The sequence below is a fragment of the Bolinopsis microptera genome, chromosome 11 (genome assembly GCF_026151205.1).
Source record: "Bolinopsis microptera isolate Bmic1 chromosome 11, MBARI_Bmic_1.0, whole genome shotgun sequence".
NCBI classification, from domain to species: Eukaryota; Metazoa; Ctenophora; class Tentaculata; order Lobata; family Bolinopsidae; genus Bolinopsis; species Bolinopsis microptera.
The window spans coordinates 2929144-2952836 of NC_087082.1; the positions used below are offsets into that span (position 1 = coordinate 2929144).

At 37.1% G+C, this 23693-nt stretch overlaps 1 protein-coding gene across 1 annotated transcript; it reads right to left on the minus strand.

Annotated features, from left to right (window-relative positions):
- Window positions 1-7877: 7877 nt before the first annotated feature.
- On the minus strand, window positions 7878-12891 carry LOC134823247 (melanopsin-B-like). Its single transcript, XM_063834643.1, has 7 exons — window positions 12838-12891; window positions 12491-12637; window positions 12246-12274; window positions 11223-11311; window positions 9805-9966; window positions 9421-9547; window positions 7878-7938 (listed from the first exon to the last, which is right to left on the minus strand). The coding sequence occupies exons 1-7, from the start codon at window positions 12889-12891 to the stop codon at window positions 7878-7880; spliced, it is 669 nt and encodes a 222-aa protein (XP_063690713.1).
- Between the last annotated feature and the right edge of the window lie 10802 nt (window positions 12892-23693).

A 23693-nucleotide genomic window follows, 5' to 3' on the forward strand; every position in this document is an offset into this window, starting at 1 on the left:
TGGCAGTCAAAATTGGCATAACCCATCATTTTATTTCTAAAATTGGCTTAAAACACCGTATATTGACTCCTAATTAAGGTGAAAGTACTCTCTTTGCTTCAATTCAAGCAAAAAACCATGTAATCATATCATTTAAGCTGAATTTTTGGCACGCACTCAATTTTAGGCCTCATTTTTGACTAATTTTTGCCTAAATTTGGCAAAAATAAGTTTAGATGCCTCAGGTTGCCCCACTAATGCATGGTACCATCTGAAAGCTCAGACGATTCTCTAAACAATGGTATAAGAACTGTTCTGGGGTTTTTTGGGGCTTTTTCAGAAAAAAATTCCAAAGTTGAAAAAAGGCCCAAATTTGATGGAATTTAGACTTACCTTGCAGATTTGAAAAAAATTATTTTTTCTCAAACAAACCCCATTTTGAACATCTTTCTTGGCTCTCAATGTCGTGGCCTGGTGCCATGAGGTTATGGGGTACTAAAAAGTGGTCTGTTGTGGAAATATCATCAAAAAATGCTATTTTTCTGGAATTTTACTGGTATTTTCTGACAATTTCAGAAATTTCTGGCATTCGCGCCCAATTTTCTGGTTTCAATTTGACATAACTTTGGCTACGATCAATATTTTTTCATAATTCAAAAACTAAAATGATCAATAGCCTCAGGACTATCAATTTAAAAACATTCTAAACACATTCAACGATTATCTTTAGCAAAAACTCGAATTGGATGCCTCTAGACCTACATTTCAGCCATGAAAAATTTCTATGGAATGAGCCAAAAAAATTTTTCTGTGACTTATAAAGGACCAAAATTTGTTTAAAAATCAATATTCAACTGATTTGAAGTAAAAAATAATGTTTGAAATGATCTAAATTAATCACTGATGGTCTATTATAGCATGACCCCCTATTCTGGCCCACTGTGAACTCTTCGAACTTAGAATATTTCCATAATACACTGTGGATGTCAAGAGAACAAATAATTATCGAGCCAATACAGAATATGTTTAGGACCACATATTAGGAATTCTAGTTCCTATAAGTTGGGAATGAGGTAGTTGTCTGTTCCCAGATCGCCCTCTAAACCTACAAGGAAATATTTCCTGTAGATCCTTGGTATATAACTAACATTTGACAGAGCATAGTGTGGAGTCAGTTATGTGCCCATCCTTGGAGAATATGTTTAGGACTACATATATTTGGCTGTGGACCACAAAGATAACTAAACTTCGGTCAAACTTCATAGTGACACCAATTTTTAGGTTACAATTGGTTTGTAGCCGTTAATTTGTGTAGATTTATACTTATTTTTTCGAATATAGCTTCTCGGTTCATAAAAAGATCAATTCAATGTCATTATGATACATATATATTATATAATAATAAAGTCATCTCCCAACAGTGTAACTTATCGATCACTATTTGCGCACGGACCTAACTTCTGCGCTATTTGGATCCGAACTGGGGCGACATTTCTATATATACGTACAATTTTGAGAAGAAAACATCAACTGGAAACGTCTTCTGTGGGTATGGGTATGGGTATGGAGAGCACGTTTCCTTGATTTTTGTAGTGGATTTGTAGTGCTTTTCACCCCTGTAGTGCTTTTATGTTCCGGGGTAGGTGGGACATGTTTTAGTTTAAAAATGGGTTCTGCCTGTCCCAAACCATCATAAAAATCAAGTTTCGACCTCTCAACCCACTCGGGCCACTCCCAGGGGCCACGCCCATCCCAAAATGACCGAAATCCAGCTAAAATCCAGACTTTAAAATCTTTACCCCTGTAGTGCTTTTATGTTCCAGGGTAGGTGGGACATGTTTTAGTTTTAAAATGGGTTCTGCCTGTCCCAAACCATCATAAAAATCAAGTTTCGACCTCTCAACCCACTCGGGCCACTCCCAGGGGCCACGCCCATCCCAAAATGACCGAAATCTAGCTAAATCCAGACTTTAAAATCTTTACCCCTGTAGTGCTTTTATGTTCCGGGGTAGGTGATGGTTTGGGACAGGCAGAACCCATTTTAAAACTAAAGCATGTCCCACCTACCCCGGAACATAAAAGCACTATTCAGGGGTAAAGATTTTAAAGTCTGGATTTTAAGATTTCAGCTGGATTTCGGTAATTTTGGGATGGGCGTGGCCCCTGGGAGTGGCCTGAGTGGGTTGAGAGGTCGAAACTTGATTTTTATGATGGTTTGGGACAGGTAGAACTCATTTTTAAACTAAAACATGTCCCACCTACCCCGGAACATAAAAGCACTACAGGGGTCAAGATTTTAAAGTCTGGATTTTAGCTGGATTTCGGTAATTTTGGGATGGGCGTGGCCCTTGGGAGTGGCCTGAGTGGGTTGAGAGGTCGAAACTTGATTTTTATGATGGTTTGGGACAGGTAGAACCCATTTTAAAACTAAAGCATGTCCCACCTACCCCGGAACATAAAAGCACTACAGGGGTAAAGATTCTCGATTTGAATTTTACCAAGATTTCAGTAATTTTGGGATTGGTATGGCCTCTGGGAGTGGCTTGAGTGGTTCAAGAGCTTGGTCTTTGTGATGGTTAGGGATATGTACTACCTATTTAACCACCAAACATTTTTCAAATACTCAGCAACACAAATCCCCTCAGGGCCCAGGGGTAAAGATTCTCATTCTGGATTTTTAGGGATTTGTCACAGAATTCAAGCTATTTGGGATGGGCGGCCTGAGTGGGGTGGATGTGTTACTTAGATTTTCATATCTTATAAGTTTCTATAAAAGTATAAGTACGAGCAGTTCATTGAGACTTCTGACTTCTACTGTCGTAGATTCTACAATGATAAATATTTTAACGTACGTGCGGCGCGCAAAATCCACTACAAAATCCACTACAAAATTCAGGGAAACGTCTTCTGTGGGTATGGAACAGGAAAACGCGATAACCAAATAATATATAACTTTGCGCTAAATTTGAATTATAGGCGCGCGCCGCGCCATGCATGCATAATATATAATAATAAACATTAAAATAATACAAAGAATTGTATTGTGGGTATTAATTACCTTACTCGGGATTATTACGACGGGTTTATTAACGACCGGTTAAAATATGGTTCGGGAAAAATATGGCGAAATTGCTCAAAACCCACCACATTTTCCCGGTCGCCATTTTACCGGTGTCCAACCTTTCAATTTTAGATTCAAAAATTTTGTCTCAGATGTAAATTTCCTTATTAGAGATAAGCAGGTTCAGAAATTTTCGCATTGCCAAAACTTGTGAAACAAGTCGAATTATCAATAATTGTTGAAAGTAGACTTTAGCAAATTCGTTGTTTTGAATTAGCATTACATGTTTACGTGTATCAAATAACCATTATGACTCAATTTGTAGAAAATCTTCGAAAGAATGCATCGTTCACATTGTTTAGAATTATGAATAAATGACTGATAAAACTGATTCATGTTATTGACCGTTTTAGTTAATTCGAGTTTTAATTTAACTGTTACTTTTACTTTGAGTCCTATTTCATTATGTAGAGATAGTCAATACCTAAGAAATTAAAAATTGGCCTATTTAAATCAACTTTGACAATAAGGATATATGACAAGAATTGGGCAAAAAGGTGAATTTTTTGCAATTTTAGCCAATTGAAGTCGAAAAACCTACAACAAGTGTCCCAATAGTCTTCTTTAGTGAATATAAGACAACCATTAAAATATGAGCACCCATACCCCTTGGGAACCCTAAAAGCTGAGTCGGCGGGTTTATTAACGACCGGTGAAAATGTGGTTCGGGAAAAATATGGCGAAATTACCCTAAACCCGCCACTTTATCCCGGTCATAATAATCCCGAGTAAGGTAGTTAGAGGAAAAGTGGTCGATTTAAGGGTTCCGTCGGATTTAAATGTTCACAAGGATTTCTTAACGGAATATGCTAGTTAGGACCCCTACGAACATTATTGGACTTGTTGCCAATTTTGTATCTCACAGAAACACCACTTTTTACCACCTTTGTACCACCTTTCTGGTACGTTTGCCAAATATCTTTAGTTGTGAACGTCGTAAAAGGCTGAAAATTAACCTACAACGTTTATCTTATCAAGGAGTAAAACTTATGTATGAAACATTTGTACATTAGACAATCAGCTAATTGGATAATTAACAATCAGTTAATTACCAAAAAAAAGTGAATTTTTTTATTGGCTCAAAATGATTGAAATCGTTTGAAACACGGAGAAATGTAGTTTTTAGAAAAACCTGAACCTGAAATAGGTTAACCACACAATATTAGAGTTTCATAACTAATTACCATACAGCTTTATCAAATTCCACATAAAGAAACTGCACAAAAGGACCATTTAAGATCGAACCGATTGTACTTGCTGTACTATCATTTTATTGATTTCAATGATCAAAACCTCTGTACCGTCAATCTTGCCAATATAGACCGGGTATCTAAATGTACCGGACCTCTTCTTTGCCTCTAGAATTAGAGTTTAGACCCAGTTGTGCAAGAAATCCGATTTCTCACAGGGGGTTTCTTTTAACTGTGTACTTTTTGTCACTCTCGCAGGAGGCCCGGTATTATCGGGGGGGGGGGGGGGGGGATACCTCAAGTAACCCCATAATCCATATGTCATTGCCAGGATAGAGCTGGAGATAGCATTGAAAGGTTGCTAGAAATAACTGAATTAGAATAAACTGGTGGTAGCTGGGTGGTGCTAGCATGGATGTAGCAGAACGTAGCTACACGGGGTTTCATTGGAGTTGGTTATTTTAATGGCCAAAGAGTGCCGGAACTAAAGTTACTTAAGATTGCAGTTGAGGAGCAGTGCAAACATGTGGAGTCAGGGACACAGAGCTACAGTGCAGGAGTACTGCAAAAGAACAGTGCAATTAGTGATACAGTCTGCGGGCGACCGATTTCATTCTCGGAATCAATCTTAATTTTAGGACGTTTATTCAAATTAATATCATTATCTTTTATTTGGGAGCGAGAGACACTGTTGCTGTCTAATCTACCCATGATTATGGGTTTTGGTAAAATCACTGATTATGATCGTGAAATACTTTGACTGAATTTGTCAAACACAACCGACTGTATAGTATTTTACTGTATCAGGAGGTCAGAGTAATAGTTACAAAAGTCACGATCGAGGTACTGGGGTCTGCAATCTAAATATTCGGAAAAATCTTAGCTAATACCTTATCGGACCTTATTTGGACGGACATTACTTGAACGCTGGAGGCCCTAGCGTCCATCTTAATGTCCGTTCAAATAAAGTCCGTTCAATTAATGTCCGTCCAAGTTAAAGTCCGTTGAAATTTTTTCAAACATTTTTCCATTTCGAACTTTTTGTCCAGAATAAGACAACTTTGAGAACTTTATTGTGCCGTAAGTCAACGACAGAAAGGTTCTCCTTGGTCTGCCGGAGGCACAGAAAACTCTACTACTACTACTACTACTACTACTAGTATATGATGTTTTCAAGGGTCATTTGGCGGAAAAAAGTCAACGAAATTATGGCACTCAACAACATAGTTCATGAACTAGTCCCCGCCAACTTGACAAACTTGTTCCATGCCAGCCTCTAGATATTACGGTAAATCGTGTTGCCAAGGACATTGTCCGACGTTGTTATAGTTCATATTACTCGGGGGCGGTAATGAAACAGTGCTAGGAAAGCTCCACGTGATGTTAAGGTTGACCTTAAATTGTCTAAGATAAAACCACTTCACGCCGAATGGCTTGTAAAAGTTAACACTGAAATGCAGGACCGGGCTAGTTTGATTTTTAAAAAAAGGTTTCCATAAAGCTAGAAATCACTGATGCTTTAAGCATGGACTATTTCATGCACGAAAACCCATTTGATGAAGATGATATGTGATATTAGACACTGATCATGTACACATATTTTAACATTTTTACTGCTTAATGACTGCTTTTCTTACTTACTGTATAAAAAATGGATTTAAAAATCATTTGCTGAAATTTAAAAAACATCAAAAAATATTGAAAAAAATTCGGATTTTTGATGGTTTTGAATGCCTTCGAGCGTTCATATTAATATCCGTTCATAATTGTGTCCGTTCATGTAATGTCCGTCCAAATAAGGTCCGATAAGGTAATTGATTAATTGGGCATATAGATTAGGGGGGGGGGGATTAACTACCTACCCCAATTCAAGCACTCAGTAGCTAGCGTCAAAAAATTCTGTAGAATGAAACAGTTCTTTAAATAACAAGATTATAACGTTAGAATACAGACAAATTAAATGAAACATCATCACAAATAAACATTATAACAATTACAACAATCACGATTAAAAGAGTATCAAAAAATCAAGTTTTGGTAAAATAAACAATTATTTTTTCAAAGATTGCAAATGAACGCAAATAGTTATATTCACACGATATCCACCGATAAGCTTTTATTTAAGACGAAAAGTCTCCAAGTTTAGTTGTAAATTTTTAATTTAGAATTTTAGCTTGATTTCAATTGTAAAATGCAAAACATTAATGAGGAAAGTATCAAGAACCTTCCCAATTTATCCATTTCAATCAATAATCATTTAGAAAAATTCTTAACTTGAAGCTTTTAAGAAGATCTTCAATATTACATTTTTATCATTCGTGATCCCAAAAGGTATATCACTTACAGTTACACAAACATGCGGCTCTCTTCTTCAAAATGTAGCAAAACAAGTTAGGAGAATCACTAAATATTTCATGTTTTTGAAGATTCGGAAGAATTGTCATTTGTCACGTAAAACCTCGGAGGTTCCGAACCTCTAGAACTTCTAGTAGCTAAAAATGGTAATCACACTAGATTTTAAATGTTTCTAGTTAGACCATTTCTTACATAAAACACGTGTTCGTACATGAAGTCAGAACTAAAAGGAGAATCCGCGGACGCTGAGTGCCCAAAGAATTTCTCAACGGAATAATATTGTACTTTAGACTTTTTTCAGTGAAACTAGAATTGTCGCCAATTTTGGCCCCACCCTTTACAGGGGTTTAATAATTATCCGTTTTATCCTGAAGGATGTATTCGTTTACAGCATAGGACAATTTTCTACAATCTTCGGGAAAAAATTCTGATCATTATTAAACCCCGGAAAAGGGCGTGGCTTATTGTGAGTTATTTTTAGTGACCCAAAATTAACTCTTAATTACCGGCTAACTCTTACAGCCGTATAAAATCAATACAAAACTCGGATGATGTACGAATTTTAAAGAGAAAATTCAACTAAGTTTGGTTTTTCGAAGTTCATTTCTTCATCTCCGACGAATTTTAATGTTCTGATCTTAAATCATCAGAAGATTGTCAATGTTAATCCTCTTGTCCTATCAAGGTCTTTGATAAAGGTTACCCTTAATTTTACACATGGCCTCTATGTGACGCAAGTTTAATTTCAGTTTACGTTCGTCCGTAAACCGCATTGCCATTGTATTTGTAATGAGGTCTGACTGTATTTCAAGAATCAAAGTATGCATCAACCGTCAGACGATCGCTGCCCGGTCAATTCAAAACATTATATGTCAGTCGCTCGCCACAACTAACACAGAGCTTAGATAAAAAAATATTTGTCCATGGTAATAACTTTCGCGATCATCGGTCATAAAGCCGCTTTGATATTTGATGAGAAAGGTTGTGGCGGGTTTGTGTCAATCTGCTCTTGATTGTTGTAAAGGACAACCTCTATCTTCCACTAAATCCTTCAACTCGTCTGAGACGTTTATTTTGGGTAGCAGGTACCGCAGTTAAAACAAAGTTGTTGTGAAGGACACCCTCCATCTTCCACTAAATCGTTCAACTCGTCTGAGACGTTTATCTCGGGTAGCAGGTTCCGTAGTTAAAACAAAGTTGTTGTGAACGCTCTCCAGTGCAACTTCCCGCAACTAGCTAACTCTTTCTAAATCCCGCGGAGTTGCATTCTTCAAGATGTTATAAATACTCGACCTGAAATAACCGGCAGTCAGATATATGCATCGTAACGGCAAACTGTGACTTGCGACAACTGGTGAAGTTGTAAGTTGTTGACCTGTCACTTCATGAACGTCAAATTTTATTCCAATCCCATCCGCCAATATGGCAGTTCTAGCGAATGCATTGTGCAATCGATCTCAAATCGAGAATAAATTGAGTACCTATAGGTCAATTTAAGAGGACAAACAGCTGACTAACGTATCATTGATTAGATTCTATAAGGTCAAATCTATTATTCATTACATCCTGTTACGCAAGAGTCAACTCAGACCACCCATTTGTTTCTAGCAATTCGGCCCTACAATTGTATTTAACCGACACAGCAATCTCCGCTATACAGTTAACACGTTCTGCACAGGTCTGTGTCTGGTAACATAGTTTAGATTTAACGACGACGAACTCCAAACAGTACGACACGTTTGCCTCCAGAACGGCTTCCCTCCTCACCGCATCACCACCATCATGGACGAAGTACAACGGAAATTCACCAACCCCTCTCGCCACCAATCCCTAGCCTCATTCAACCGACAGACCCGTGAACATGCCCTTAGTGTTTCTCTTCCTTTCCATCCCTCCCTATCCAAACCCATCTCCAAGATACTCGGACAACACGACATCAAAGTCACCCACTCCTCTGCTACCTCCCTCCGCAACCTCCTCACCAAAACGAAGACCACACCCCCCCCCCCCCCCTACTCACCTCACCCCCAACACCATCTACGAAATTTCCTGCTCACAGTGCCCCTCCAAATACGCCGGACAGACCTACAGACCCTTGGTCCACCGCATGAAAGAACACGAACGATGTTACAGACTCAACAACGCCATCGACGAATCCACAGACAGAATCAAATCAGCCCCTGCACATCATGCCCTGACCACCGGCCACACCATCTCCTGGAACAACATCGAAGTCCTCAAATCCCTCACCTCACGCACCCAACTAGACCTCACAGAACACGCAGCTATACAAATACGACAACCAGCTATGAACAGAACAGACCGCGCACCCAAATGTAGTTCCCTCTGGGACCCCATTCTTCCTAAAATTGCCAAATCCTTAAAGTCCAGACCATCTGGCATTTCCTTCTCAACCTCAACAGAAGACTAAATTTTTATTGACATTGTACTGTAATTTTCACTTTCCCACCCACACCTCCCCCACCCTCCATCCCTGACACCACTCAATCACATATAAGCATTGTCCACCACATCACATTCAGCTGACGACGATTAACACATGTTTATTGAAAGCTTCTACAAGTTAAATCATCGTATCTCTTATATGTTTTTAACCCAACTCCACTCAGGTTAGATTTAACCTGTTTAACGCTGCATCTGATCATACTGGCTGCTAACCACTGACCATTATTAGAAAATGAGTGTGCGGAAGTAAACGTTAAATACTACACTCCTAAAACTAATTACAAAAGTTGCGATTCGAACAAATCTAACCTTATAAGAGGGTTCATAAGCCCGAAGACGATAGGATTGATAGCTGAATTGCCCACAAATATCCAATGCACTACTTGATGCATCCTGTCGCTTATAGATAAGCTCACCCCGCTCCAGCCCAGGATACCTGAGGACACACATTGTTAGTGTTAAAAATCTCTCTCGCGAGGACTGGAAACTGCCAGGGACTTGTTACTTTGAAACCCAGATCCTTGACTCAAAGGGCATTGAAAATTCCCTGGCATCTAAACATTGCATAAATAACTCTAAGCGATTTCAAGATATTCATTGGTTTACCTGAAATGTTTCAAAACATCAACCTATGAATAATTTAAGTTTAACCCAATTCCATCCAAAAAACTTCAATATAAAGATGGTGGCTACCTATGATGAGGATAGGCATTACAGAGACTACGGAAGCTGTGACTATAAGGAAGATTGAGATAGTCACACGTAGCATCATCCACATCCGTTTCTGGGACTTGCGGTTTGGGGTTGCTATCATGGCGCTGGCTCTCCTTCCTACCAGCTGCATTGATGGTTTCTCTGAGGAATAAAACATTGTTAGAATAATGTGAGGAGAATAGTATGATTAAGTACTGGGTGGGCCAGCTAAGTTACTACATAAATAACTAATTCTGGTCAGAATTGCACACATGTTTTAGGGGTTACAGATTTGGCTCCAACTTATCTTTTCAGGAAGTTTCGTATACTCTTTTTTATCACTCCCTATTTTTCTCTAATACTCCAACTTTAAGGGAATATAAATATGGGAGTAACTTAAATTTCCAGAAAATTGATCATCTAATTACTACGAAGCATGTATAGAGTGGAAATTTCGGCCTCAGTGATTTTCTTGCGACAGAGCTTCGATATTAAATGTCGAAATAATGGTAATATTATTGAATTGAGGAGGTTGGGATAAGTAGCAGACAAGTTAACCTTTTATTAACTTATGTTATTCTATTCAAAATTACACAAACCCTTCAGGGAATAACGATATAGGAGTAACTTTGATTCCCAGAAAGTCAATCATTTTACTACGAAGTATTATAAAGTGAACATATATTTCTGTGACATTTATGCAACAGAGTTTGAACCTCCCATATTAGATGTCGGAATATTGGTAATATTAGTGAATTTCTGTGGCTGGGATAAGTATAGCAGACATGAATGACAGTTTTTAATAAGGTCAAATGTCATGAGTCGTGACGATGAAGCGTCATTCGGTAATTTGCTCGCCCAAGGAGTTACTTAAGTGCTTTAACGTTTCTCACTCAGGATGAAATTGGAAGATATACAGGATTGATCATATATGTTACTAGCTTTGACGAAAACTCATTAATTTGGCGATAAACTTCTCAGCTTCTCAGCTTTTCAGCTGGTTTAATTTATGATGGTGTTCTGCAAATGAAGGCTTTCCTGATGTTCCGATATTACAATAATACTCTAAACCAGGTAAGACGATAACTAGTATCAAGATTGGTTACGCCCATGTCAACTCTGCTACAGCAAGTCTATAAATACAGTCTTTAACATAACTATTTAGTGTCAAAATCGGGTTACTGGATGATGCTCATACAATCTAATGTATCGCGTAGAGCTCAAGATTTTCGTAAAATATCATTTATAGAACAGTTTTAATATTGTAAATCAGATGATAACATAACAGGCTAAACCAATAACAGCAAAAACATTTAAAGTTGAACCAAAGAATTAAACCTTAAAATCTGCAATAAAAAACCAATAACAGCAAAAACATTTAAAGTTGAACCTTAAAATCTGCAATAAAAACTTGTTACCTTTGCTATTGTTAGAAACTCCATTGGACAGCTCTTTTGAGGCTATGTGATTCTGCATTATAATGGTACTATTTGAAGCCAGCGTAGTACTGAGGGGAGAATACATTAGTTATAATAAATAATATATTGGAAATACGTTAGTTATAGTTAATAACATATTAGTAATGGTAACGCCTAGTTGTAATTTATTGTGTACTGCATTAGCTATTAATGAATGAGATCAAATCGCCTTTATACACACGGGGTGTAACCCTATTTGAAACCATCCGTAGGATGCAATTTTGTTAGTTATTTTACTTGTTTACTACATATGCCTGGCTTTTGACGGCTTTGGAAAGTTTTTACTTTTTTACCAAATTTTGAGTTTATATTTGAAGAAATTTACTGCAAAGGTCTAATAAAACCCGTCTTATCTGGAAAATCTCGTTAGGGAAATTGTTTGGTGGTCACATGACACGACAGTCAAGCAACCACTAGCCAGGGAGTTTATGAGGTTTCGCAAAGTGCACAAAAACCGCGGAATGGCTTATAAAATTAGATTAATTTGATTTGTAGCAGTACAGGGAACCTTCTCGCCAAAACTTTTAGGTGACCTTATACCTGAATTAATACAACACTTTGCTTGAAATTATTTATTGTTTGGACATGTGATCACACAAACAGGGTACATTGGAGAGGTCTCATACATCGGAATAAGGAGTTACTGTGTGGTGCAGGCCACTTCAACTACTAGGAGGAGACCCTTTCAAGTACAAGTAGTAAGTAGTAAAAGTATGTAAGTGAATATTGATCACAACTGTGGTCCAATGTAAGCCCTCTCGAAACCAGCGATTGGAAATGCGATGTGTAAGTATAACACTTTCTCGGGCAAGAGTTAATGTTTGTGACTAAAAGTGTCGATATTTCAGGCAAAAATCAAAAAATAAATATTATATGAAATGAAACCTGAAAATACAGTAGTAGCAGGAAATGATGATGAGAAGAGGTAGGGGGAAAGTAAAAATGAAAAAGTAGAGGAAGTACCATTTGTGAGGCGTCCAATCTGCATCCGGCTGGAAATAAATATTTACCATAAAGATTTTGTAACATAAGCCGATCCTAAGAATAGCTATAACGACTACGATCCAGATCTTAAAAAGTCTCCTTATATTGGCCAATCACATAAAAAATCAGTCACATAAAGGCCAGTAAGATTAAAACATCTTCCAATCATAAATATACTAATTAGATTAGTTAAATAACTAACTAAATATAGAAAATTTACTTACCACGATACCACAGTTGAAGCTCGAGTCTGAGTACCCAAACCTGGACCAGCCGAGGAGAGGTGGGACTGCCGCTACCATGGCAACCATCCAAATCAAGACAAGAAGTGCCTTTACTCTTGATTTGGAGATTATATCCCTGTATCTTCCCTGGAGAAGAACTGATTATTATAGGGTAGGTCTCTGGAGTCTGGAGCTGTCATTTTACATGTTGCATTTGTAATAATTACTCGAAATTGAGTAATCTAAAAACAGTAAAATACCACGCTATCAATATGATATTGATCTCAAACTAATAAATGATAACCAGAGAAAGAGGACCATATCATTTGAAGAAGTAAGGTTCTTACCGAGTGACAGATGAGGATATATCGGTCGACACTGGAGGCAGCCAGGGTCCACATTCTTGCTGTTAAGAGCAGGTTATCGAGAAAAGCACTGAAGTTACACGTTACTATGTACAATGGTGAGTCACTCCCAGCAAAATTGAATATCTGAGAGGTAACGTCGATAAATATCGTGTTTTATTGACTGCTGTGGCTTACTAATACCTTTAAGGGGGCATACACCAAAACAGTGGTTTGTGCCGTCCAACCCAAATGACCTCATAGGCAGTTCAGTGACCCTCTAGCGCACCGTTTCCACACAAAAAAATATTTTGAGAATACCCATTACCCATTTTTGTAATCGAGCATTTCCTGGTTAGAGTGGCATTTTCGGAAAAACACAATTGGTTTCATGGAGAGGCTATAAGTTAATCATTTCTTGAAAACAATTTCATTCAGAAAACAATTTCATGTCAAGCATCAAAACAATCCGATCTTCCCTGACTGACTTTTTGGTAAAAATAAGCCTGAAAAGGACAATTTCAGCTTTTTGACTTTAAAAATTCATAAAAACGCAGCCTTTTTAGATACGATATCAAGATTTTACACACACCTTGAAATAGATGTGAATAGACGACGAGCAAATTTTCAACCCGATGCCGCAAGAAATGAGTTGGACAGGTTTGGTGTATGCCCCCTTAATACTAATAGTAATACATAAATATATTAATTAGGTTGTTTAAAGACTAGTGTCTAAATTTTGGGTAATTTTGAGTAATTTTGGCATGTACATATTTTTGTAATTTCTAACATCAAGTGAATTGGAAGTGGAACACATTTTAGCTTTTTAAAAACTGTAATTTCTTGTCTGGTCCTTTTGGGTTGCATCGCTTATTATCTGACCAAATTGGGGCATATTTTGTGTAATAACGAATTTTGTGTAATAACGAATCGTGGCAGTTACGAAAGAGCTGACAGCAGAATCAGGTTGCTGTTTAGCTAACTTAAACCTCATTACAACTTATCTGCTTATTTATTCATAAAATCAAGAATCGAACTTTCAAATTTAGACAGGAGTCTTGAAACACCTCGTACATATACAATATATGTATGACTATATATTGGGGAACTCACTTTGATTATTTCAACTGTGAAGATTTTGAGATGCGAAAATGTTGACCGTCTAAACATTGAACTGTTTCAGTCAAATAATCACGGTAAACAAAGTATAATTTGGTTTATTTTACAGGAAACCTTTCTATGTCCATTAAAGTTCACATTAAAACAATTTAACTTTTTGCTGATAAGGTATCCGATACTCATTTTGTCATTTTGGAGTTTGTACTAGTAGGCATCGGGTTAAATTCAGTGAACAATTATGATGACAAAAAATATAAAAGTAAACCTACCCAATCTTGATGCATCATGGAGGAAAAGGTGACTGACATAGTCCAGGCGCCCACACAGAGGTCGGCGAAGGCAAGGTTCCGAACGAACTTGTTGCTCCGATTGTTGAGCGATCTGTCCCGAAACAGTGCAGTCAGTATCAGTGTATTACCTGCAGTGAGTGGGGTGGATTAACAAGCAGCAAGCTGGTCAATTTCGGTCAATATTGCAAGTAAATCGTACGTTAAGTTCCCATATTATCAAATATCTATTTTAATGACTATATTGCATCTAGAGACCTTATCTACTTGACATGATGTAATCATTGATATACCTTATCGGACATTATTAACAACAATCGAAGTAATAGTAATAAAGTAATAGTAAGCAATGAGTTGTAACTTATAGGTTGTATTTAGTCACCTGAAACCGAGAGAATGCAGAATATGCACATCAATGCTGCTAGAAGCTTCGTCCACCAGTCAAGTCCCACCATCACTACGATTCTTATCTAGTGATAAAAGTCTTGTGATTAAATTGATAATCAGATAACAAATAGGTATTTCTAGACTGTTTAGTGTTTACTGATACATCAAAATAAAATGTTTATTCGATTTTTTAAAACATCGAAGGCCAATGGGAACAATTTATATTTCAAATAGCTTCAGAAAATATGGACCCCCAGGTGGTTTCAAAATCACAAATTAACAGTGTCTAATGTCGCAATGTCTCTTGACACCACTTTAGATAATCACGGGTTCTTGCTAGTAAGTATAATAACGCGTTGAACGGTTTAAGGAAATTGAATTGAGAGTCATAATGCTACCATGAGACTGAGTCTGAGTGACGCACGCGGAATATTTCCTTTTGTGACACCCTACTGTTATAATAAATCCGCGAGACATAAAATTCGCGGAGACAAAGCAAACATGTTGAACAGTAACCCCTGATTTATTGTGGAGTTAGTGTTACGGGTAAAGGAACTGACCGGACATCCGGCTGAATCCGGATACAGCCGACTAATTGAGGAATCACATTTGTTCCGGTAACCAGTGTCCGGTTGCAGCCCGGTTTGTATCAAAAAATGAAGAATTACTAAAATGTGGCATTTCTTGTTTAAAATCCATTTTTCTTCGTTTGAAAAAAAAGGTATCAAGCGGCCAAAAAGAGTATCATTACGGCCGAAAATTGTATCAAATGGACAGAATTGAAACTGGTATCGGCCTCCCGGTGCTTCTTACGAGGTATTCTCGAAAAATCTCGATCGGTTATGACCTTATGTTCATTAACTGTACTAGCTTGATCATCATCACACAGAAAACACGCCTGTCTGCAGACTTTCAAATTTAATATTTTGAGATTATTAAGATTATCGAAATATCCAGCTATTCAGTCTTCAATTTATAAATTCATGTCATTTAGTAATGAATTTTTTTTTTGAGAATGCATTGAAGATTTGTTTACTAAAAATCGAATCCGATGCAACCTGGTGTTAAGAAAAAGTTATGAAAAGTACTAGTTCCGGTCCGGTGATCACGTTACAAAATTGAATTCTGGTCCGGATCCGGTACGGCCAGAAAAGCTAATTCCGAAACATGGAAACCAAAAACAGGCAGTTTCAAATTGTTTTTTCTTTAATTTCAGGAGCAAATCAATTTGACAGTGATCTATAATTATCACAACATAAAATAAAAATGTATACGAAAAAAATACGAAAAAAAATACTAATAAAATTGAAACCGAATACCAAATAATTTTGCGATGCGGTGGTATGACCACAATGACATGAAGCCCTCATTTGAGGGAAGGAAATACAACAACAACAAAAATGGCTGATTTATAATGGCCTACTAATAATGGATTTATAGTACTAGTACTACTGTTCCGTAATATCGCGACCTTGAATAAATGGTCGCCCTATTCATCCATCACGGAGTTCACGTCTCAGACGTGATTCGTGGGTAAACGGCCACCAAGAAAGGTCTGGGTATAACAGTCTTCAACAGCATTGGAGCGAATGGATGATATATCGTCCACATATTAAAGTATTCAGTGAGCATAATATTAGGGGCCATCCCGCCCTCTCTGTGGGCCACTTTATAATTACTTATACTCTTATAGCAGGAACCCGTTACCCGTCTAACCCTAAAAGTAAACTTAAAGTGGTGTCAACACTCAAGAGAGCACTAACATTTTTATTCCTTGGCCAATATTTTATTTTTTCATACTGATTTGAAGGCCATTTAAAGCATTTGAACCATTCAAAAACGTTTAATGTTTTATATCTTTTACGGCTTTTGCGGAAAGTCGTGTTAAAGTTGATGCCGTGGTGTCAGTAAAATGGTACGGGTATATAAATTAACATACACAATTATATTTATACATATATATATCGTTTCGCTTTATATATACTAACAGGAACCCAATCTGCCAAGACTCAGGAGACTAAAATAATTATTACGTACCTATTTAATTCGCGTTTTTGACACCACTTGGGGGTCCAATTTTGGGCTCTAAAATCACTATTCCTTGGCCAATTTTTTATTTTTTCATACTGATTTGAAGGCCATTAAAGCATTTGACCCAGTCAAAAAAGTTTCAGTTGTATATCTTTTACGGTTTTTGCAGAAATTCGCGTTAAAGTTGATGCCGTGGTGTCAGTAAAATGGCACGGATAAATAAATATATATATATATATATATATATATCGTCTCGCTTTATATATAGTAAGATAGTAATATAGGTAAATAGTGCGTAGGAATTACACTAGCGTAATTTTTTTTTCAAACTACCGCAATATGTAATATATACATGTGAAAGTGAATGATAATTTATCTTTTTCGCAGCTCGAACTGCAGTTTCTTAAAAACATATAAATTATACATTAAGTTCTATTAGCAGTAGCTTTTAAAATACAATATGTGTATATCGTCTTGGACTTCAGCTGAACTCATGGTCACACCACGCATGAATTCTCATCCATGTTCATTGCTCCTAGCACTATAGTCGATCTGATATTTGACCACAAGTGACTCCACAAGCCAGGACCCCACGAATCACGTTGATGTAATTGTAAAGCGACTATGTAGTCAAAACTGATATACATCCGGTTAATAGCCGGTCAATAGCCGTAACGAAACACAAATAAGCGTCGGATGTTATTAGCTGTTAGATATATGCTGGGATATATTATATACAAAGCTACGAGCAAAGATTTCATCACTACGATAATTTCGGTACCACACCGACAAGCAAATTGCATGTGATCAAATTAACCAGTGTTTATTTTCTGCGTATGACGTATAATTCCGGTAATAACCTTCGAACAATTCATACAATAATTGAAGCTTGACATAATACCCGTTATCCTTTTATTCCACCACGTGTGGTGATTATGGTGATAAATGAGAATTGTGATGAATCAAGCAGGGCGCTTACTTGCTAAGCTAAGTTCGAGATGAACCTGGAGCAGACGAAGCTGGAGCAGATGAAGCTGGATCGAGCATCTTTGATGCAATTTGCAGTCATTGTCAAGCTCTTAAGAGTGTGTAGAGATTTCCTCGAAGGGCGTATTTTTTGAGATGGTGTCATAATCAAAGAATCAATCTGTCATATAGGTTTGATTTGCTATGATACCATGTGCTATGAGGATGACACCTTGTGTCAGGAACCTATAAATGCCACATTATACATTAGGCTTAACAAATAGGGTAAGCTTGCCGCCGGGGATTAAATTTAAATCATTAATCAAAGTGTCTGAAAGCGTCCCGTAAAATAAAATATGGTGGATATATACGGTCTCAACGCTAAGCCGCTAAATTTAGTAGGAGCACTCCATGATTGGTTTAGCTTACTGTCAAGATTTCTTTGTCAAACATTAGTTCAAGACCACCCGGTCTTGGCATTTGGGAATGGGAATCAGATTTTTAACTAAATTCACTAAAATTTAAGAAAGATGCAAACATAGATCCCCAAAGTTACTGGATTCTGATGAACAGCTGACCAAGCCATTAGTGCACGAAAATGCAGAACACATGTCCTTTGTTATAATCATATTAGAAATGCATGTACAATGTACACAAATTAAGGTGTGCTAAAAAACAATGATGAAGCACAGTACATAAAAGTTAAGAGCGAGAACCGTTTTTGGTATAATATAAAAAAATCCTTGATCCTGGCTGGCATTTAAAATATTTCCTTTTGCACGAGGATAACTTTGTAGCAAAGATTTTTTATACGCTAAGCTAACCTATATCTGACCAAAAACTGCCTGCATTGAGCAAAATAGTGTCACCAAGTCCAAAGATCAATTTTGAGCAAAGACCTTTTTAAGGATATGGGATAATTTTTAATAAATTGTAAAATTTGAGAAATAACACATCTTTGGATGAAAATAGCTTCACGATCACGGCAAAGTTGCAATTTTTGTTGGAGGACTTCGCCGCTTCGACGCGCCGCGCGAACTAGCATTCTTGCTTTCCATCGTCGATCGTTGCTTTGCTTCGCAGAGCAACGATCTCGATGGGTTGACATCGTCAATCAACAATTTTTGAGTCAATCATGTTGAATTTAAGACCATTTTTCAACGAAGATAGTGTGTCAGTGATCAGTGGACCCCGCCTTTTCATCAAAACATTATATAACACTAACAGCTACACCAATTTACCTCAGTTTTTATAAGCACTATCGATCGATATAGATCGAGAATATAGCTGAGTGGTGTCCATGTTTATTTAACAATGGCAGAAAGATTGCGACAAAAGATTTTAATGAAGTAATGCTCCCACTTTTAATTAATCGAAAAGTAAATGATTTCCGCCAACGAATTTATAGTCTCAGATTTGGAACTGAAAGTTACGATAACATAAGATTAAGTATCCTGCGACCTTGTGCAGGGATCACTATCAGCCCAATCAAATTAAAGTTTGAAGCGGCGCACTTCCTGTCGCTGCACGGATTACGACATTTATTTCATTAAAAAACTGAACATGGATGGTTTGACTTCAATCGGCCAATGGCATAACCAACTGAGCTCAGTAATGAGTATACTACGGAGGTACTTGCGGAATGCGGAGCGCAACTACGCACTTCAAAAGCGATTTTAACATTTTTCCCAGTTTAACTAGTTATTATAGTTAAACGGTATATATAGTTCATTACATAATTATAAATTGTAAAACACGTAACATCTGGCCGTTGGCGTTACTCCCTCGTATAACTTGCAGGTTATACTTATACTTATTAGGAGTTACGACTGGGAAGTAGGAACACATGACATTATACAGTTTAGCGGTCAAGTGAGGACCCAATACCGTGCCACGTCACTGCCACGTCACTGCCACGTCACTGACACGTCACTGCCACGTCACTGGTCTCTGACAGAGCCATTATGATCAAAATGATGCGATCGAAATTCTTCGTACACATGCAAAATAAGTAAAAGTTCAGCAACATGTGTTCCTTAAATTACGATATCGGAATTTTTAAGTGCGAAGCATAATATAAGAATAATATAAGCATAATATAACTATAAGCATAATATACAGCACATACTGTATATTTCACAACTATAGGTCGCTTGAGTTGACTGAAGTACTCAACTTGACATATTTGTCTGACTGTATGTCTAGAATCAGAATTGCCGGGATTTTATATCGCTCAGAATTTAATTTGATTCGCATATCACCCACAACCTAGCACTGCCACTGCCAGCTGTCATTGTTGATTGGGATAGCGGGTTTTGGGGCACCCAGTAAGGAATAATTGTCTCTCTGCTGGGAAGCAGCCTCCTTGAACACCGAGATTGTTATGTAAACACTGAACCGAGCATCTTCAAATGTTTATCATTATGTCAAATTTAGCATCTTCCGTCATAAAATCGGGCATGTCATTTTATTGAATAATCTGTTTTTTAAAATAGCTTAAACCTGGTTAATATTATGATGATATACATTTTGTGGGATGTTTCTAAAATGTCAGTAAGACGTAAGTAGGGCACAAAAAACAAATACTTCCCCATCAAAGGTTATACCCAGCCGTTTGAAAAACAGTTTTTGGGTTAGTGTTATTAGGGCTGTGGCTGTACTGCCTCTCCATCTGCCAGATACCTGGATAAATATAATAAACTTAAAACTATGACCAAACTAGGTGGAATTGATAACTTGAGCTGTCACTAAATCATTGGGAATTGACTGATCAGAGCTTGTGTATTGTATCGAATACGGAAAAGAGTTACTGGACATCGCCTAGAATGAGCTAGGCAATATTTATAACTTAAACTGCCACTTGATGACCGGGAATTGACCAGAAATTTAGTTAGTTGCGGAATTTTATCGAATATATTGCTTTTGGTCATTAAACATTTTACCTTCTCATGATGAACTATTTTAAACGCACAAATTACCATCGCCAGACTCAAGGAGCGAAAGGAGCGAAGGGTTCACTGAACTACTTCACTGAACTACTTCACTGAACTACTTCACTGAACTACTTCACTGAACTACTTCACTGAACTACTTCACTGAACTACTTCACTGAACTACTTCACTGAACTACTTCACTGAACTACTTCACTGAACTACTTCACTGAACTACTTCACTGAACTACTTCACTGAACTACTTCACTGAACTACTTCACTGAACTACTTCACTGAACTACTTCACTGAACTACTTCACTGAACTACTTCACTGAACTACTTCACTGAACTACTTCACTGAACTACTTCACTGAACTACTTCACTGAACTACTTCACTGAACTACTTCACTGAACTACTTCACTGAACTACTTCACTGAACTACGTATAGTGTAGTTGTAACACAACAGATTTGGGCAAAGAGAGGGCTGACACCCCTGGTAGTGGTAATGAGAGAAATTCCACTATAACCAGTTCCAAATATGAAATGGAAGCCGTGCAGAGCAATATTTGCTCTACTTGTGTCCACTTTTACGCCTCTTTGTGATCTGTAAACTGTGTTCTGTAAACTGCGTAACGCGTTATATAGCAAAGTAAGTTTTACAGTTGATTAATATACTGTATTCATATATATAATTTCACTACAAAAGTTGTCAACGGATCAGCTTTATGACGAGGATCTAGATTATACCATTTTGGGGCATTTACGGTTACACTTACAGCTCACCTCAACTAAACTTCATCACGTGTGCCGTCTACCGCTAACAGTCAATAAACTATTTAACAGATAATATAAGGTAGGATGAATAGAATTAGTGAAAGAGGGAAATATGGGGAGCCAACAGGATAGACTACAGTCCTCTATTTTACCAAATAAGCAATATTCAATCAATCATCTCTCCGATTCGTCAAATACAATTAAAATGGTTTGTATCCGGTTAATAAACCTTTTATCCCTTTACTGAAAGATCGCACTGCTAGTGTTAACAGCGAATCTTAATACTAATAGCACTTAAGAGCTAGCAGCACATATCATTTATCAAAATTGACTGAGTCATAAATGAGAGTTGTGGAATGTGGGGACATGACTTTCTACATAATCTAGCAAGTGCCTTAAATTTATAAAACTAACAATGTATTGCACACTAATTTTAACATTTATGTGTGATTTGTGAATCAACTGTGTGATATGCAATAACATAAAATAAAGTAAAAGATTCTTACTCCCTGTAGTCAATAGTCAAGCGTATTTCGTTTATATTTAGCTTCACTTTCCCATTAGAATTAATTTATAAACCAATAATATAATTAGTACAAATCGTGATATCTGCGTTAAACTCTATCGAACATTTACATACTAAGTTGATTCTGTGCCTGTAAAATGTAAATTATAAATTTCCTTTAAATTATATAAAAACTGAGTCCTTCAAAAGCATTTTAAAGAATTTGACGGGACCAACGTCATCCACAGGAAACATGTACGTCTTTACCATATTAGGAAAAGATATGATTGGAGCTTCTCCGTTGCAATATTTGTCTACGTAACTTCAAAGGGTTTCTCGTTCAACTAATGTATCGTTCACTTTACACATGAACCAGCCAAAGGGCTGGTAAGAGGTGGGAGAAATCTTTACATTTCTGCACAATAACTATGTGGCTGAAAAAGTCTACATTTTTAATTCTTAAGGGGTCGTTCACATATTACGTAATCAGCTGGGGGGGGGGGGGTGTTTCCAAATGATTACGCTAGTATAATTTTGACACAATAGCTATGTGTAAAACTGCTTACGGAGAGGGAGGGGTTAAAAAAAGTATAATATATTTAATATATAAATATTCAAATATACTCTATAGTGCTGCATTCTCTGTGCTCTGTTGGCTAAATGTCATTTAGGGTAATACCGATAAAAGGGGAACAGAACTATTATTTTACAGAGTCATGCTAGGAATAACACTAAATATAAATATTTGGATAATGCAATATTCGATCCACGGCTTGAAGTCATATCGCATGTCACTTCCGCGCCGATGGTTCAGATTGTTAACTAAAACTGATCGAATTTGACCAATAACTGAGAGGTACCGTCATGTGGTGGAACTGGAACATTCCACTGAGTTAATCACACCGAGGTTAGTCGGATGATGAGTGATCACTTGATGTTCGAAGGTTATTTTGCAGTGAAAAATTATTAGTTTAATTTTTTAAATGCACACCTTCACACTGCACGACGTGGACATGTTGTCCACGATTATGGAGATAAATTGACAAGGAGATATTATCTGTATTAGCTGCAATCTATAAAGATGCTGAATGTGGTAGTAAGATAACTGAGGAAGGGCACGTTGATATATCAACATGCCCTTCCTCAGTCATCTTGTCGTTACTAAATATATGTTGCTATCATTAAATAGGCACTGATGATCAAAAACTAAAAGAATGAGAGATGGTAATTTTAATTAGCAAATAGTACTCGACTGATAAGCTAGAAGCTAAAAATAACAATCCCAATCACCGGTGCCAAATAAAATAATGAACACGTGATCAAGTGATATCTTGACCCTTCTTTTCATAGGATAAAAATACTTTAAGTTCGATTGAATTTATTTGTCATTGACACGAGACAGAATCTACCAAAATTTGAACTTATAATAAATGATCGTCTTAGACCAATCTATAACATTTTCTAGAGGCGAACCCTATAAGATATACTGCGTACATTAATAGTAATAAAAAATTCCCTCGAGATGGTGCTTACAAAAAGACCACAGCGGAGTGATTGAATGACGATCTCGATATTGTCATGTTCTGGCGAGAAGCGATCCCAGCCAAACCTACTCAACGTTCTATAATAGTTATTATAACATCCATTGTATTTCTCCAATTTGAGGATGATCTGTGAAACAATACATGAACATCTATTGTGCGCATGTTGTAGTTCCCGATGGGAGAAATATAATGGTATTGCAGTCTTGGTATTAAAGCGGCCACTCCAACCATTATTTACTGCGTCAGCCTTTGTGTAGGAGAGAGCTGGGCTGCTGGGAAGCTAGCTGGAAATCCTTACATGAGTGAGAGT